Source organism: Aquarana catesbeiana, linkage group LG01 (genome assembly GCF_042186555.1).
Source record: "Aquarana catesbeiana isolate 2022-GZ linkage group LG01, ASM4218655v1, whole genome shotgun sequence".
In the NCBI taxonomy this organism is placed as follows: Eukaryota; Metazoa; Chordata; class Amphibia; order Anura; family Ranidae; genus Aquarana; species Aquarana catesbeiana.
The window spans coordinates 323,684,793-323,703,337 of NC_133324.1; the positions used below are offsets into that span (position 1 = coordinate 323,684,793).

The 18,545-nt window shown below is 42.9% G+C and overlaps 1 protein-coding gene across 4 annotated transcripts in view; it reads left to right on the plus strand.

Annotated features, from left to right (window-relative positions):
* The window catches only part of EMID1 (EMI domain containing 1), a 186,524-nt gene that overhangs the window by 119,781 nt on the left and 48,198 nt on the right, over positions 1 to 18,545 (plus strand). For all 4 annotated transcript variants that reach the window (XM_073630541.1, XM_073630549.1, XM_073630558.1 and 1 more), the window contains exons 5-8: positions 1,220 to 1,281; positions 1,367 to 1,481; positions 13,653 to 13,697; positions 14,432 to 14,518. In XM_073630541.1, coding sequence (XP_073486642.1) covers positions 1,220 to 1,281; positions 1,367 to 1,481; positions 13,653 to 13,697; positions 14,432 to 14,518 — 309 coding nt within the window. The remainder of the gene's footprint in view (positions 1 to 1,219; positions 1,282 to 1,366; positions 1,482 to 13,652; positions 13,698 to 14,431; positions 14,519 to 18,545) is intronic.

Genomic DNA, 18,545 nt, shown 5'->3' on the forward strand with positions numbered 1-18,545 from the left:
ATGCATTTTTTAATGAAACAAATTAAAACCGAATTTCGGGAGTAACTAAATAAATGTATTTTTTGGACGAAACCGAAATTCCGAAACGAAATATTTCAGTGTGCACATGTCTACTGCATTATTCTGCCCTTATCCAGCATTGTTATGTGTTATTGTCAGTACATGTGTGATGTTACATACTGTTATCAAAGTCGATTTAAACCCAATCACCAAAATCTCACACAAGCTGTGACATGTTTAATGTTTTTGTCATTCCTGAAGTTAATTGAAATAATTTTAAATCTGCAGCTTTCATTAAAATAATACCTGGTCACCAAGTCAAGTGGGACCTTGTTCAGGAACTTCTGTTATAGTGTGATCATTTTCACCCTGTTTTCCTGTGTTGTCACCCTGTCACATGTGCCCCTGTTGGAGACTACAAGTGGCCATTACAACATAATTTGCGCAGACATGGTGCACTGTTGTCACTATAAGAAAGCCCATCTAGAATAATGCTGTGCAGCTGACACTGGAGCAAGTAAAATTAGAAAGGGAGAGACTGGGACTGTATTCCAGAGTTTACCTTTATAAGAAATACAACTCTAAATGTGTTGCTACTTGGTACATCCATTGATTTCCCACAGACAGAGAAAATTGGCTGATCATTCATAAACATTCTGATAGCTGCAAGCAGGCAACAATGCTATATAAGTTTTTCTGAAATTGTAAAACCTCTTCATGACCAAAGAGAAATGGGGGGAACCTCTCAACTCAAAATGCTTAGCATCATTTTATTGTCCAAAGATGAGTGTTAGGCTGGCCATACGCAAATTTCTTTCCTGCAAAAAATTTGCACGATTCCCCCATCAACACAGACAGTGCTGACAGGGGAATCCCTCCTGCCCAGCAATTGTCTGCTCTGGGCAGGGGAAGCAGTCCCTCCAGGAGAAGACAGTGATTATTACTAACGGCTATAGCAGCCGCTAGGGATAATCGAAAGAGAATCCAGCATCCTGGTTGTACCCAAGTTGATTGTTCAATCAACTTGGTACATTCACCCTGCCCATTAATGGTTCGAATCTCGGCCGGTTCCTGCTGAATCGGCAGAGCTTTGAACCATGTATGGCCGGCCTTATGGTGCTGGGGATCATTCAGAAAAAACAGACAAATTGATGGGGACTGCATTTTATTGTTTAACTACTAAAATATATTTTGAATCCATCTTTTTTATTGCACATAGGATGTCTCAACTGCAGTCAGATTCCAGAGCTAAGTGAACGCCTGAGCACTTTGGAAGCCAAGGTATTCTGAGTAATTATGGTATAATGTATATGTTTGTTGTCCACGCTGTGTATCTGTGAAGTTAACCATCTACTTCTGTCATTAGGTTGCCATGATAGCAGCATCCGATGTTGCACAAGGGACTCGATCTCTACCTCAGTCAGCGGGGCTTTGGGGAAGCCCACAAGCACGTGGTGGTCCTGGGGAGGTGGGCATAAAGGGTAGGATTTATGTAGTGTTTACAGCACATTGATTTTACTTTAAATCATTTCATTGTTTTTTCCTAATGTTTTTAGTATAAAGAAGAACCGCAGATCTGTATTTACCTGATTTAGATAAGCTAAATTCATGACATAAGTTATTATGAAAACCTAAAAATATCTATATATAATATAATATAATATAATATAATGTAATATAATATAATACAATTCCCTGTCAGCAGTTTTTGAAGATTTGTGGACACATTTAGCATGACACTTTCAGGCTGCATCACCTTCATCTTCCATCTTCATGTTCGGCATTCCCCAAGATGACATTTTGATGCATTCTCTGCCACCTTGCTCTATTAACTGCTCTTGTAACCTTCTACTATCAGAATCCATTAGCACCCTTTAACACACTCCCCCCTACCATCACCACTATTAACTTCCTACCCATTATCAGCTACCCTCTTCCCCCATACACACACACACAACTCCTATAGCTTCTTCCTCCAAAATGTATTCTATTTATCCTTTTAGCATAAACTTACATATGCAGCGCTACCCCCGAAGGATAAGCTGAGTGTAACAAGTTCTTCCCCAAAGGGTTCATAGGCAGTCAGGCACCCAGCAACAATAGTTCAATCACTCTGGCTCATTAATCAGTCTAGAGGTTGTCTTTTTGGAAGTTCATTTACTGTCAGAAATTTGGGAGGGGATTTGGGGTGATGAAGAACACTTCAAAACAGAATGTACTTCTGTCACGGAACGCCCCACACTCCGCTTGAGTGCTTCCGTCATATACCACTTCCTAAGTTCTGGAACACGAGTCCAATGGATCTGGCTATAGGAACCCCAAGAACTAGACAACACCAGTCTTGGAGTACATCAGAACTGCCTTTATTTTGAGATCTCACAGACCTTTTTATATCAGGGATGACTCAAAGCTAACCTAATTAACATGACCTAATTTACTACAAAATGTACCCAGACCAGATGACAGTCTTGTGGGCACCGGGCTTCACACATTTATACAATTAACAATACAAACAACAATCTCCCCCCTCCTCAGCCTAGACCATTCGTCTATTAGCCAGGGCTGGTGGCTAATGTGATCAGCTCTCTCAATTAACATAAACACATGTTGATAACACCAGCATCTCCTCACAGGATGTGTCCCAGCAGAATGAATCAGTCTTATCAGCAGGGGGCTGCTGGAGGAATCCCCCCTCCCTCTTCAGGGACACAAATATACAGTAAGGAGTCCCCATACAATATATACATGACTGAGTCCGATTAATACAGTTCAGACTGGATTTCTCATTCACCTCAAATGCTAGGGCCCATAATCGGTGGGCAACAGGCTTGCACACAGTCCTCTCCAACAGCCTCCGCTCTGGCCATGCCCGTGACATTTCTCCCCTTTCGGCAGGAGACTAACACAGGAGGAGACCCCAGACGGGTTGACTCCGAAGTTAGTAAACAGCTCCAGTCCTCTACTGCCTGTACCCACACAGTACCCCAAACAAATTATCCCAAACAGTGCATTACTCACCCAGCCATCCTCTGCCTCTCTCAGAGAACATATCTGCCGCTGGAGAGAAGACAGGGTGTCTGGGCTCACTCTGTCATGCTGTTGGGGATTGGGGCCCACTGCCCAGCATCCCTGGGGTATACAGGTGGAGACTGAAGTTCCATCCACCTTCACAGGAAATCCATCCTCTGTTAGTTGAGGGCAGAGTCCAGCAGTCCTCGGCCCTGTTGCCAGCCCTTCTGCTGGAAACCCCACACCATCTGTTCCGGCTAACTGTTGGAGAGGGAGGCCGACTGCCCCGCCTCCCTGGAACTCTGTAGTTGTTGCCGGTGCTGGGCAGAGGTTGGTAGCACTCTGCCCTGTTGCCAGCACTTCTGCTGGGGACTCCGCATCCTCTGCTCCGGCTAACTGTTGGGGCAGGCAGCTGGCTTCCTCCACTCCCAAACTGTGTAGCTGCCATTGGGGAGGTGAGCCGGCTGCTTCCTTTTCCATTCCCTCATCTGGCTGCTGGGACGACATGTCGATGGTACTGTCTCCCAGGTACACGGATCTTTGCTGGGGAGGAAAGCCCACTTCCTCCACCCTGGCCAACTGTTGGGGAGGGACAACACACACCTCCTCTCCCTTCTCCCCCTGTATCTGCTGCTGGGAAGTGATTGCCATCTTCTCACCCTGAGCCTCCACAATTGCTGCAGGTGTGGGGCAGAGGTCTTGGACCTTCTGTCCGGTTGCCAGCACTTCTGCTGGGGGTTTGCTAGGTGGTTCCTCCTCTACAGAAACGTCTATTAAATCCCCAGTCTCTGGAATTGGTAAAAGTGTGGGACAGAGGTCTTGGACCCTCTGTTCAGTTACCAGATCTTCAGCTGGAGAAGTTTGTTTTAACTCCATAGATGCTGCTGGCAGAAAATCACATGTCCCTGTCAGTGTTGTGGGAGAAAGGCCGACTACCTCTTCTCTCAGGAAGGCCGAAGCCACTGTTGGTGCTGGGCAGAACACAGTGAACTTTGGCCCTGATAGCAGCTCTTCTGCTGGAGGCTCATCAGGTTGTTCTTCCTCAGCAGAAAAGTCTATCAAATCCCATGTCTCTGCAACTGATGTCGGGGAATAGGGGTTCACCATCTCCTGTCCATGGAACCCAGAAGATGTTATCATTTCTGGACAGAGGTTAGCAGAGCTCTGCCCTGTTGTCAGCACTTCAGGTTTGGGGACGGCAATCTCCGGATTTTCCACTGCCGATTCTCTGGCATGCTGCTGAACTTGTTCTAGCAGTTTCCTGTATGCCCTTTCCAGATGCTGCTCCTTCCTTAGCAAATGGTCCAGATCAGGTTTGAGCTCTGAGACCCCTGCAAGACCGAGCATAGACTCTCTATAGTCTCTCATGTCCTCAAGGTCAGGTTCCCCTTCATCGCCAAACATAAAAAGATCTGTAAGGTTCTCCCACAGCAATCCAGGGCCGCCAAAGTCATATCCCTCCGGAGAGCATTCTGTTGTCTCCCCTAAATATCCCTCCTCTGCGTGCCATTGCAGAGCCCGATATCGATTGTCCAGCTCTATCTCCTGCTGGACCAACCTGTCCAACTCAGTCACCCATTGCTCCTGGGGCTGCTCTCCCAGGAATGCCATCCGCAATGCCCGTTGGTCACTGGCCCGTTGCTCTTGGGTTGGAAAGCACTTGCCCTGTTTTATACCAGCGAGACGGAGGGCTGCAATCCAGAGCTCCACCCGAATCAGCTGCCTGAGCTCCAGGTATTCATCCTCAGACACAGTCCTGGTGTACGTTGAAAGGATGATCCGCAGCAGCCCCGGGAATTCTGATGCCAGGTCCATATCTCCGCTGGGGTGACTGAAGTCTGCTATGCTGATCTTGGATCCAGTTGGAGGTTTGGATGTCCCAGACTTCAGACTTCAGGAAGCTTTCCCGCTGCTTGCCACCAATGTCACGGAACGCCCCACACTCCGCTTGAGTGCTTCCGTCATATACCACTTCCTAAGTTCTGGAACACGAGTCCAATGGATCTGGCTATAGGAACCCCAAGAACTAGACAACACCAGTCTTGGAGTACATCAGAACTGCCTTTATTTTGAGATCTCACAGACCTTTTTATATCAGGGATGACTCAAAGCTAACCTAATTAACATGACCTAATTTACTACAAAATGTACCCAGACCAGATGACAGTCTTGTGGGCACCGGGCTTCACACATTTATACAATTAACAATACAAACAACAATCTCCCCCCTCCTCAGCCTAGACCATTCGTCTATTAGCCAGGGCTGGTGGCTAATGTGATCAGCTCTCTCAATTAACATAAACACATGTTGATAACACCAGCATCTCCTCACAGGATGTGTCCCAGCAGAATGAATCAGTCTTATCAGCAGGGGGCTGCTGGAGGAATCCCCCCTCCCTCTTCAGGGACACAAATATACAGTAAGGAGTCCCCATACAATATATACATGACTGAGTCCGATTAATACAGTTCAGACTGGATTTCTCATTCACCTCAAATGCTAGGGCCCATAATCGGTGGGCAACAGGCTTGCACACAGTCCTCTCCAACAGCCTCCGCTCTGACCATGCCCGTGACAATTTCTAGCAGAGGACTCTTCTTGCTTAGCAGCTGTTGCACTAATATAGGTAAACTGGAATGCCCTGTACACACGGTCGGATTTTCCGACGGAAAATGTTCGATGGGAGTTTGTTGTCGGAAATTCCGACAATGTGTAGGCTCCATTGGACATTTTCCATCGGAATTTCCGTCACACAAAATTTGAGATCTGGAACTAAAATTTTCAGACAACAAAATCTGTTGTCGTAAATTCTGATCGTGTGTACACAATTCCGACGCACAAAGCACCACGCATGCATCAAGCAGAAGAGCCGCACTGGCTATTGAACTTCATTTTTCTCGGCTCATCGTACATGTTGTACGTCACCGCGTTCTTGATGTTCGGAAATTCTGACAAGATTTGTGTGACCGCGTGTATGCAAGACAAGTTTGAGCCAACATCGGTCGGAAAAAAATCCATGGATTTTGTTATCGGAATGTCCAATCGTGTGTACGCTGCAGAACAGTTCAGAAACCATGAATCAGACTGAGACAGAAGTACAGTTAAATTACACTTGTTTAATAATAATAATAAAAAGGTAAACTAAATAACTAAATGTATTCAAAACATAGCCAGAGTTCAGGAACCGGAACGGATAGTAAGACAAGCCAAAACGTCAGGGAGAGTGTCTCTAGAGATGTGACCAAGGCGAAGGCAGAGATCATCTGGGCTGGACGGCTTAAGTAGGCAGGACTGACGAGCAGGATATCATCAACAGGTGAGTCACTGTGGAGAGAAATGAGCTGGCAATTAGTCAATAGCTGAGTGGCCAGCCTTGAGAAGGAAGGGCTGAGCCCAGCCCTGACAAACAGTCCATGGCTCATGGCTGGGGACCATGAAGTTGTATGAGCACAGGTAAAGTTAGACTGGAACAGTCCACGGTTCATGGGTGGGGACCATGAAATAGTATGAGCACAGGTAGGGGCTTTACTTACTGGATCATGGTACACAGACAGTCCATAGGTACAGCCTCTTATAAAGTAGTCCAGCTTCCATTTGAAAGGGCTCCAGGGGCATGAAGCCCCTTTCCTCCCAGCTCACTGACACATCTCCACGGGGGGGGGGGGGGAACTTCTCAGGGCTCCTGACTATTTAACAGCAACCCATCTCCATCTGGGTACACCTCCTAAGGGATGGGCAAGGCCCTGCTTAATATTCAGACTGATTATTTGAATTCTCCCTACAGAAAAAATAAAGGAAAAGCTGCTCTAATAAAAGTAAAGTGACCAAATAATACATCAATTATCCAACCAGCGATTCGCCTGTGAGATATAAACACAGTCCCATAATAATCAAAAACATTTACAGAGTCGCACTGAATGAATGATTATCCATAAAAAATTTAAAAAGTCCAAGGTAGTGAAATAACTTTCAAAGTGAGAGTATTCTTGTTAGTGTATCAGCGTCGCCACCATCCGCCACCAGGAATCTGTAATTGTCTGAAGCACCACCACCAAAACAGACAAAATGCCCACTTACCATCTCACATAGACCTCCTATTACGGAAGGTCAGTGACACTTGTGGCTACACACCCAGCCAGGGCCTTTTGGTGCTGTCTGAGGATCCTCTCAAAACATGGAGGTAAACCGTCCATATGGTGTTTTCATAAGTCATCCCCAAAATATAAAAAAACTCCACATAGTGCAAAAACTTTAAAACTTTATTTGGAAAGCTCAAAATTGCACTTACTTCAAGAATGATTAAAATTTGCCTTAATATCAATCTCGCAGGCCGGGGATACAGCAGTAACCTGTCCTTTTGGGACTCGTGGAACGTGATGATGTCAGCACATCGCTCTACCCTACGTGTTTCATCATATGGTGATGTCATTCGGGGCACGGGCAGCGTGCTGCGTCATCACTTAAATACACTAAAAACTAAACAAGCCTCAATCTGAGTTTCAGGCAGCCAATCAAATCACCAAATCGTGACCGGACCTTAAACAATGTTTGAAATCCAATCCTACACAGAAGATGGAGCCAAACAGCAAAAACTACCAAAAATAAACCTAAACCACTCCTTTCCCAAAGGTGCCCTGAGGACAGCACAACCACAGCACTCACGCACCACCCAAGTATACATCAAAGCTTAACTCGGCAACAGGAAGTGTCAAAAATAATCAGATGGAGTCACACCACCATATTAGATTAGAGTGACATCTATTTCTCTTTGAACCCTAGATGTTCTATCAATTTTTTTGCAGCTGGTTCATGGCTTATATGTCAAATTTTCTTCTTCTCCTGTTTTGTTTCCCCCCCGGTCCCAGTCTTGGAAAGAGTGGTTCAGGCAACTGCTACTAAAGGCCTAATATCCGCTATGTATAAGTCTCTATTACAATGTACTTCTAAGAAGTTTCACTGTCCATCTAGAGAGATATGGGAGCGTGATATCTGTCCTATCTCCAAGCAGGTCTGGGATAGGATCCTTCGGGCTCTTCCCCTTGTACATCTTTCACCCTCATTTAGATGAACACAGTTTTATATATTGCATAGGGTGTATAGGACCCCAAAATTTAATTTAATATTGGCTTAACAACTGACTCAGCTTGTATGAGATGTGGCAATTTGGGGTCATTGATACATTTACTATGGCGATGCACGAAACTCCAGAGGTGGGCGGCACAGTGGTGTAGTGGGTAGCACTCTCGCCTAGCAGTAAGAAGGATCACTGGTTCGAATCCCAACCACGACACTACCTGCCTGGAGTTTGCATGTTCTCCCTGTGCCTGCGTGGTAGGTTAATTGGATCCTGTCTAAATTGTCCCTAGTATGTATGAATGTGAGTTAGGGACCTTAGATTGTAAGCTCCTTGAGGGTAGGGACTGATGTGAATGTACAATGTACATGTAAAGCGCTGCGTAAATTGACGGCGCTATATAAGTACCTGAAATAAATAAATAATAAATAAATAAATATTAGGCGGAGGTTGTGAGTACACCTAATGAAATCATAGATTTGAATATATCAGTGGATTCTTTAATATGTCTGCTGGGCTATCTTGATAGCTCAGTACTTAAACCACCAAGGTGGTTTACTGTTGCATAGGCGCTCTTTGTGGCTCGGAGACAAATTGTCATTAGGTGGACCTCCCCTCACCCTCCGACTATATCTTATAGGAAATACATCTATTCAGATCGAATATACAATGAGAGGCATATTTTCTTTATGAGGAACTCATTTAATGCCCTGTACACGCGGACGTTTTTTCCGTCGGAATAAACTCTGAAGGTTTTTCCGACGGAGTTCGGACAGAATTCCGCTCAAGCTGTCTTGCATACACACCGTCACACCAAATTCCGACCGTCCAGAACGCTGTGACGTACAACACGTACGATGGGACTAGAAAACGGAAGTTCAATAGCCAGTAGCAAATAGCTTCCGTCTCGTACTTGCTTCAGAGCATGCATCGTTTTTGGTGCGTCGGAACAGCATACAGACGAGCGTTGGAAAAATATAGAACATGTTCTCTATCTAAGCCCGTCTGAATTTTCGACAGAAAAAGTCAGATGGGGCATAGACATGGTCGGAATATATGATGAAAAGCTCCCATTGGACTCTATCTGTCGGAAATTCCGCTCGTGTGTACATGGCATAAGAGGTTTGATATTATTTGGAAGCCGTGGCTTGACTATATAGATACGGGATTGAGGAGGTACGTTTGTCGGATATAAATATAGACGTATGGGAAAAAATAGTTCTTACCTATAGGATAAAAGGATTGTGTATTGACTTGACAATGGAAGGAGTGGAGAAAAGGGTGGATAAAAATCCACACCCCCTTTTTTTGGGGCTTTGTGTATGTTTCTGTGATGTTATGAATATTTGTGTTTTGATTTCAATGTTTTTTTGTTTTTTTTGTTTACATGTTGTGGTATAAAAACAATGGAAAATAAAATCTGATTTAGTATACAAACTTCATTATAATTACTATCTACAAAAGTTGTTTAAATAGTCCTTATTAGCGGTCACTGACATTTCCACAATGCTTGTAAAGCCGCCCCAAATTTTTTTAAGCTATATTCAGCGGGAGGAAGTGTCACAATTACTTCAATGGAGTCATGTCACTACAGTCAATTGGAGTGACATCTAGTGGACAAAAATTATATAACATCATTGACACAACTAAAAAGTAAAAATATAAATATAAACTGAATGACCTGGGTTGCTATATGATTCACTGTTTATTGACAAACAAAACAATGAATAGTAATGAGGCCAAAAACTTTGTTCCATGTAATTTATTGTACCGATCCTTAAACTGATATATCAACTTGCCAGCAAATCCAAATAAACTAGTGGTCTGCTTCAAAAATAAATATACACACATTTTAAACGTTACTATATCAATTAAGCATTGAAAATCTAATATTATAGACATAATATAAATATTATAATGATGGAAAATGGGGCTCCCTCACTCAAGTTATGTTGTATTCAAAAAGTTCCCCCTTTAGCCCTAAATCGTATGACTGAGATTTGGGTCAGTGAATACAAAATATCTAAAATGTAGGAAAAACAGTACACCATATCAGTGAGCTCAATAAAGACATTGGAAATAAGGACTGTCTCAAAAAAGCATTAACGTCAACATCTACATTTAAACCATAAGGGACAAATAATTTCAGTTAATGTATTCAATGCATTTCAAGTTTAGAGACCTCTAGAAAGCTAACTCTCCAATGAGGGCTGTACCTGTAAATGCCCAAAAAAATAGTATTTGAAGGGTCTTTATTGTGTGCCACTGCATATGTACTGCACAAGTACTGCAAGTACTTGTAGAAATAAAGCCATTCATTCTCCTATTCTTAAATAGGAGAACGAATGGCTTTATTTCTACAAGTACTTCTCGTGCTTTTAGAATAGAGCTATTCATCACATGCTCCACCACTGGGGTAGTGTACCTGTTACAATGCCCTTGTGGGCTCCAATATGTGGGCAGGACTAAGCCCGCCCTGCAGGTTAGACTAAATGAGCATATTAGTAATATCAGAAAGGGTTTCAAGAATCATTCCACATTTTAGATATTTTGTGTTCTCTGACCTAAGTCTCAGTCAGCCGATTTAGGGGAAAAGGGGGAAATTTTTGAAACAACAAGTGAGGGAGCCCCATTTTCCATCATCATATTATTTATATTATCTCTATAATATTAGATTTTCAATGCTTAAAGCGGGAGTCCGGTGACCAATCTTTTTTTTTTTTTCGGTCATTGAGACACTTTGCTAATCCCAAAATAATACTCACAGTTTGGGTGTAATATTTCCGCCTCTGTCTGTTTTCGTACTAAAGAATAACTTAAAAAATGTGATGCTGGCTGTTTCCATCTTGCTTGTGGGCATGTGAAGCCCACAAGCACTGATTTCCTGGATGCGGTGAATGCTGTTCATTCACAGCTTGTGGAAGCCTGACACTAAGCTCCCAGGAGACAGTGCGGCGCCGGGGAAAGGCAATAAACACGCCTACTCCCATGGGAGGAGAGACAGGAAGTGCCACAATAAAGTACAATATAAAGGTAATTACAGCGATAAAAAAAATTTCGTGTGGCATTTGAACATCTATGCAATTAACTGAAGGGGGTAAAATTAAGTTAAAAATTTGAGTGGAACCCCGCTTTAATTGATATAGTAATGTTTGAAAATTATATATACTTATTTTTAAAGCAGGCCACTAGTTTATTTGGGGTTGCTAGCAAGTTCATAGGTCACTTTGGGGATTGGGACACTAAATGACATGGAACGATGTTTTGGGCCTCATTGCTATCCATTGTTTTGTTTATCAATAAACACTGAATAGTATAGTGACCCAGTAATTGTGACACTTCCTGCCGCTGCTCATAGAATATTTTAGGCAGATTTGCAAGCATTGTAGAAATGTCAGTGCCTGCTAATAACGTTTATTTAAACAACTTTTGTAGATAGTAATTATAACGATCTTTGTCCATGACATTAGACCATGTGGCTATCCAACAGTCCACTAGATGCCACTCTAACCTAATATGTGACTCCATCTGATTATATTTTACACTTCCTGTTGCCGAGTTCAGCTTTGGAGTATATGTCCTTGGGGCACATTTGGAAAAGGAGTGGTTTAGGTTTATTTTTGGTAGTTTTTGCTGTCTGGCTCCATCTGCTGTGTGGGATTGGATTTCAAACATTGTTTAAGGTCCGGTCCTACTTTTATGATTTGATGATTTGATTGGCTGAGACTCAGATTGAGGCATGTTTAGTTTTTAGTGTATTTAAGCAATGACACAGCATGCCGCCCGGGCCACTGGACGACGTCCCCATATGATGAAACGTGGGGCGGAGTGACATGCTGACATCATTGCGTTCCACGAGTCCCGAAAGGATGGGTTGCTTCTGTATTGCTAGCCGGTGAGATTGAGATTAAGGCGTTTTTTAACTATTCTGGATGTAAGTGCAATTTTGAGCTTTCCAAATAAAGTTTTAATGTTTTTACACCATGTGGAGCTTATTATATTTTGGGGATGACTTATGAAAACAACATCTTTACCTCCATGTTTTGAGAGGATCCTCAGACAGCACCAAAAGGCCCTGGCTGGGTGTGTAGCCACAAGTGTCACTGACCTTCCGTAGTAGGAGGTCTGTGTGAGCTGGTAAGCGAGCATTTTGTCTGTATTGGTGGTGGTGCTTCAAACGATTTCACATTCCTGGTGGCGGATGGTGAGGATGCTGATACACTGACAAGAATAACCTCACCTTGAAAATTATTTCACTACCTTGGACTTTTTAATTTTATATAATTTATGGAGTGTTATATATCGAAAATCATTCATTCACAGCGACTCTGTAAATGTTTTTGAATTCTCCTCACCCTAAACTCTAGAAACTACTACTGTAAAGGCAGGGTAAAATAAATAAACTCTTATGCCGCGTACACACGAGCGAAATTCTCGTTGGACTGAACTCCGAAGGACTTTTCAACGGCGTTCCGACGAAACGGGCTTGCCTACACACGATCCCACCAAAGTCTGATCATTTCGAACGTGATGACGTATGACCGGACTAGAAAAGGAAGTTCAATAGCTAGTAGCCAATAGCTGCCCTTGCGTCGTTTTTGGTCCGTTGGACTAGCATACAGACGAACGTTTTTTTCGATAGGTATCGAGTCCGTCGGAAAGATTTGAAACATGTTCTATTTCTAAGGTCCGTCAGATTTTTCGACAGAAAAGGTCTGATGAAGCCCACACACGAGACCACACGAATGTCCGATGGATTCATTCCGTCGGACCTTTTCTGTCAGAAAGTCCGCTCGTGTGTACGCGGTATAAGGTTGCTCTGGGCAGACCAAACAATCATTGCTCCTGTAATTATTGCAGAAGCCAAAAACAAAAATTTACATAGCAGCCCAACTAGGAGGGCGCAACACATACAGTATCTGTGAAAAAAGGCATCATTTGATCGCTTTCATTCAATGGACAGGTTGGAATGTTTTTGATCAGTCCACAGGTTTTAGCACATGTTGTATATCAGATGATATATATATATATATATATATATATATATATATATATATATATATTATAGCCTTTCACAGCATGCAAAAAAATTATCAAATGAAAAACTTTGTGATTGTTATTTAAATATAAAAACAGCAAACGTGTAACAAAAAAAGAAAGAGATTCTAAAAAGTCAAAACTGATGTGTGCAAATCTAAAGCTGCTCAAAAGTAGAATAATGGATAGGCACATATGTGTTGGTCTTATGTTTCTGTATGCAGTTGTTTTTTTATTTATGCTATTTATGTGACATTTGCCTGTCTGCAGTGATGTATAAAATTTGGAGAAAAGATGTGTCACAGGACACTAAACACATGTGAGAAAGGAAGGATTTTGTCACAGGAAAGGTGGATCTCCGTCCTGTGTGGTCAGTGCAGTGCCAGTAAATCTCATATGTTAACCTCTTACACATGTCCGTGTGACCCACACTGTAGTGGTATGATTTGTTAGCTCTTCTTGATGACAATTTGAGTTGACACTATCTTCCTCTCCACTGCATTTATCTTAACCAATATTCTTATGTTGCAGGATCTATGACACCAGCATCAAGAGACTCCTTAATAGCCCAGGAAGGTGAGAAACAGGGTAACTGGTATTGTCATATTTAGAGTTCATACTGCCCTGGGCAAACATGAATGAAAACACCATTTTATGCATGCTTTACCACTTTGTCATCAGTTTTTACATAATTATTTTTTGTGGAAGTGAAAACCCTTACACATATTTAGAGGCAGCAAGATGCCTGCTTTATATACAGAGTTACCATTGAACAGTACAGATTACTAATTAAAAGCATGCAAAGAAAAATAGATGATTGTGTGTTTCTTGATTTGCAGAAGGGCTTGTGACTACCCCCAGCTTATTTTTTCTGCTGGGTTTATCGATAAAATAAAATAATCACAGACTACAAATATGCTTTTCTCTTAGTGCTTTTGTGCACTTACAAGATTGTTTATTGAAAACAAAATGGACATACTGTATTTGTCAAAGTCCATTGTTTAAAAATGATCATAATTACCAGTGTTGGAAACAAAGGTCCTGCATGCTACGTTTTGTTTACTAGCCTTTGTTTTCCCATTCAAAGCAACAAATGAGATTTTTCACAGTATTTTGTAAAATGCATGTATACACGTTTAATAAGTTATTTTATTAGTAAAATTGGGTTATTTTTTAATGTAAACCTAATTTGGTGAATCATACTAATTTAACACAGGCACTGGAGAGAAACATTCGTTTAAAAGTAGAGGAAAACAAGTTCTATAGAAGATCTATTTAGTGTGTTAGGTACTCACTGTTCTTTCTTCCAGGCATGAGCACAAGAAAAGGCCCAATAGGGCCAATAGGTACTCCAGGAGGCCAAGGATCTCCAATGAAAGGCCCAGCAGGACCACCAGGTAGGGCAACAGGGTTACTGATAAACACCTTCACGCCACCTTCCGGCAGCCCTTTAAGTGGGCTTTAATGCAGAAAGGTGGACTGGCTTCCCGATCACACAACTGCTATAATCTGCTATCACAGTGGTCACATGATTGGGAAGAAAACACCAAAATTCCCCCTCTGTGCACACAGGTGTATCCTGCCAAAATGAACCTTTATCGCCAGTGATATTGAACAAATGCAGCCAGGATATGTGCAGCTGCTCCTTTAACTTTTCTGACCAAGGTCTTGGACACAATCTGTACAACAAAGGAAACAAAAAGGGAAGCTCAACCTAGCATAATACATTTTAATAAAATAGAGTAAAAACAATAAAATACCACTTATATGATTCCAACTTGTATGCAGCCATATCATTATGAATGATGAACTTCAGTTGTGACAGCCCTTCTCTAACACAACCAGATCACCTGGTTCATATGCTGGATGTCTTGTGTGCAGCCCAAGCAGCTTCTTTCGACTATCTCAGTGCGTGAACAGAAAGGCAAAGTGTGTGTGTGTGTGTGTGGGGGGGGCACACCCACCAGCTGCTATGTCAGTTATACACTGACAGGCGCTGGGACCAGAGCAGGAGACCAGCAGACTCACTAACAAGAGAGGCATGCTGGTAATCTAGTCACATGACGTCTTTCAGAGGATTGACCTCCCCAGATTTGACAGCGGGTCTGTCTCCCTCCATATTATAGCAGCTGAGCTCTGACCTTAACTTAGTTAGGGGAGGGACACAGACCTAAGCGTGACCGATCAGAGGTAATCTGATGCAGGTCTGTTTTCATCTGGCCCCTGTAGATCCAACATGACTGCAAAAATGGTATGTTAGTGCAGAAAAAAAACTGAATTAGCAAGGATGTCACAAAAGTGAAATCTGTCCCATTCTGCTCTGATTCACCAGGGTATCTGTTCACAGATTTCCTGTTTGGACAAATCTATGGGCCTTGAAGAAATCCCTCACTGACCTCTCTAGCTGCTTCTACAGTGAAGTAAAGTAATTCATCCTCTAAGATCCCAACAGAGCTTCTGAAGTTTGTATACGGTCAGCAACTTCCACTAAACATTCGCTGTAAATATCCGCTATGTGCATACACACAGGCTGTCAAGATTCTGCTCTTTAAAAAAATAAAAATAATGACATGGTGATTGAACATGAATTTGTTCCCAGATCATACACACTAAAGTATTTTTATATCATGAACAAGCAGTATAAAAACCCTTATTAAACTCTGTATCTATAGGCATTGTGGATAAAATACATTTCAACGTTCACAACACAGGCAAACAATTTAGCTTTGGCAGCCTGACAACCTTCTAAAGTAAACTACCTGCAGATGTTTCTGAGCTGTTAAGGAACTGATGGAAACCAGACTTTAAAATGTTTGTTTCTTTTAGGATCTTTGAGAATTAATTACTTTCACAATAAAAGCAGCTGGTGAGCTGAGTGAGGGCTTCTTTACAGCTATTTTACAGCTTATTAAAGCCAAAGTTTAGTAAAAACAAAAACAAAAAAAGACAAGGGGCATTACTTATCATTAACCTGATGTGTCTCTTGTGCTACCGGTTCCTGTTTATTCCTTGAAATCTTCATCCTCCGACCCCCCCCCCCCAATTCACCTGTCACTGTAATCTTCTGGTGGGGCGGGGGTTAAAAGAACTGAGGCAGCAGTAACAGGCATTCATCAAGAGTGCCAGACTATGCCCACCATTTCTGCCAGGCTCTGCTACTCATAGAAGCTATACTGAAGCTTCTACGAACGAAACATCTCTGAAAAAAGGCGGACCTTTCAATTATCCGACCATCTCCTATTCATCGATTGCATTTAATTAATTGAAGCTGTAGTGGGGCTTTGTGGGTGGGCTTAGTCGGGCACTCTTGAAAAGAACCTGTAACAGCGCCCTCAGTTCTATTAAACCCCACCACTCCAGAAGATTAAAGTGGCAAGAGTGGGGGAGGGGTGGGTGTATAAGAGGAGGAAGAATTCAATAAATGCAGGAGCTAGCATTATAGGGTTCACATCAGATTAATAGTAAGTAATATCCCTTGTGCTGATTTTTTTTTTTTTAAATTTTTGACTAAATACTTAAATTCTGTATAGCCTAGGTTCACACTAGTGCTGCTGTATGATGCATTTTTCAGTGCATTTATGTGGCATATTTTTGTACACTTTGTATGCATTTTCAGGCTTTATGAGTGTATTGTAGAAGGAGGCTGGTTGTTAAACCAGCATACAGAGTATAGCAGTTCTGAGTATGTAATGTACAAGGTACAGTGGGGCAAAAAAGTATTTAGTCAGCCACCAATTGTGCAAGTTCTCCCACTTAAAAAGATGAGAGAGGCCTGTAATTGTCATCATAGGTATACCTCAACTATGAGAGACAAAATGTGGAAACAAATCCAGACAATCACATTGTCTGATTTTTGAAAGAATTTATTTGAAAATTATGGTGGAAAATAAGTATTTGGTCACCTACAAACAAGCAAGATTTCTGCCTCTCACAGACCTGTATCTTCTTCTTTAAGAGGCTCCTCTGTCCTCCACTCATTACCTGTAATAATGACACCTGTTTGAACTTGTTATCAGTATAAAAGACACCTGTCCACACCTCAAACAGTCACACTCCAAACTCCACTATGGTGAAGAACAAAGAGCTGTCGAAGGACACCAGAAACAAAATTGTAGACCTGCACCAGGCTGGGAAGACTGAATCTCCAATAGGCAAGCAGCTTGGTGTGAAGAAATCAACTGTGGGAGAAATAATTAGAAAATGGAAGACATACAAGACCACTGATAATCTCCCTCGATCTGGGGCTCCACGCAAGATCTCAACCTGTGGGGTCAAAATGATCACAATAACGGTAAGCAAAAATCCCAGAACCACACGGGGTGACTCAGGCCCCTTTCACACTGGGGCGGTAGGGGGCGTCGGCGGTAAAACAGCGATATTTTTAGCGCTGTTTTACCGCGGTTTTCGGCCACTAGCAGTGCGGTTTTAACCCCCCCTCTGGCCGCCGAAAAAGGGTTAAAACCCCTCTTATAGCGCGGCTATAGCCGCGGTGTTACCGCGGTATAGCCGCCCTGTCCTATTGATTTCAATGGGCAGGAGCGGTTTAGGAGCGGTGAATACACCGCTCCTTCACCGCTCCAAAGATGCGGCTGACAGGAGATTTTTTCTTCTCCTGCCAGCGCACTGCTTCAGTGTGAAAGCCCTCAGGCTTTCACACTGAACAAACAGCGGAGGCTGTTTAGGGGCGGTTTGCAGGCGCTATTTTTAGCGCAATAACGCCTGCAAACCGCCCCAGTGTGAAAGGGGCCTCAGTGAATGACCTGCAGAGAGCTGGGACCAACGTAACAACGGCTACCATCAGTAACACACTACGCCGCCAGGGACTCAGATCCTGCAGTGCCAGACGTGTCCCATTGCTTAAGCCAGTACATGTCCGGGCCCATCTGAGGTTTGCTAGATAGCATTTGGATGATCCAGAAGAGGATTGGAAGAATGTCATATAGTCAGATGAAACCAAAGTAGAACTGTTTGGTAGAAACACAACTCGTCGTGTTTGGGGGAGAGAGAATGCTGAGTTGCAACCAAAGAACACCATACCTACTGTGAAGCATGGGGGTGGCAACATCATGCTTTGGCGCTGTTTCTCTGCAAAGGGAACAGGATGACTGATCCGTGTACATGAAAGCATGAATGGGGCCATGTATCATGAGATTTTGAGTGCAAACCTCCTCCCATCAGCAAGGGCATTGAAGATGAAACGTGGCTGGGTCTTTCAGCTTGACAATGATCCCAAACACACTGCCCGGGCAACGAAGGAGTGGCTTCGTAAGAAGCATTTCAAGGTCCTGGAGTGGCCTAGCCAGTCTCCAGATCTCAACCCCATAGAAAACCTTTGGAGGGAGTTGAAAGTCTGTGTTGCCCAGCGACAGCCCCAACACATCACTGCTCTAGAAGAGATCTGAATGGAGGAACGGGCCAACATAC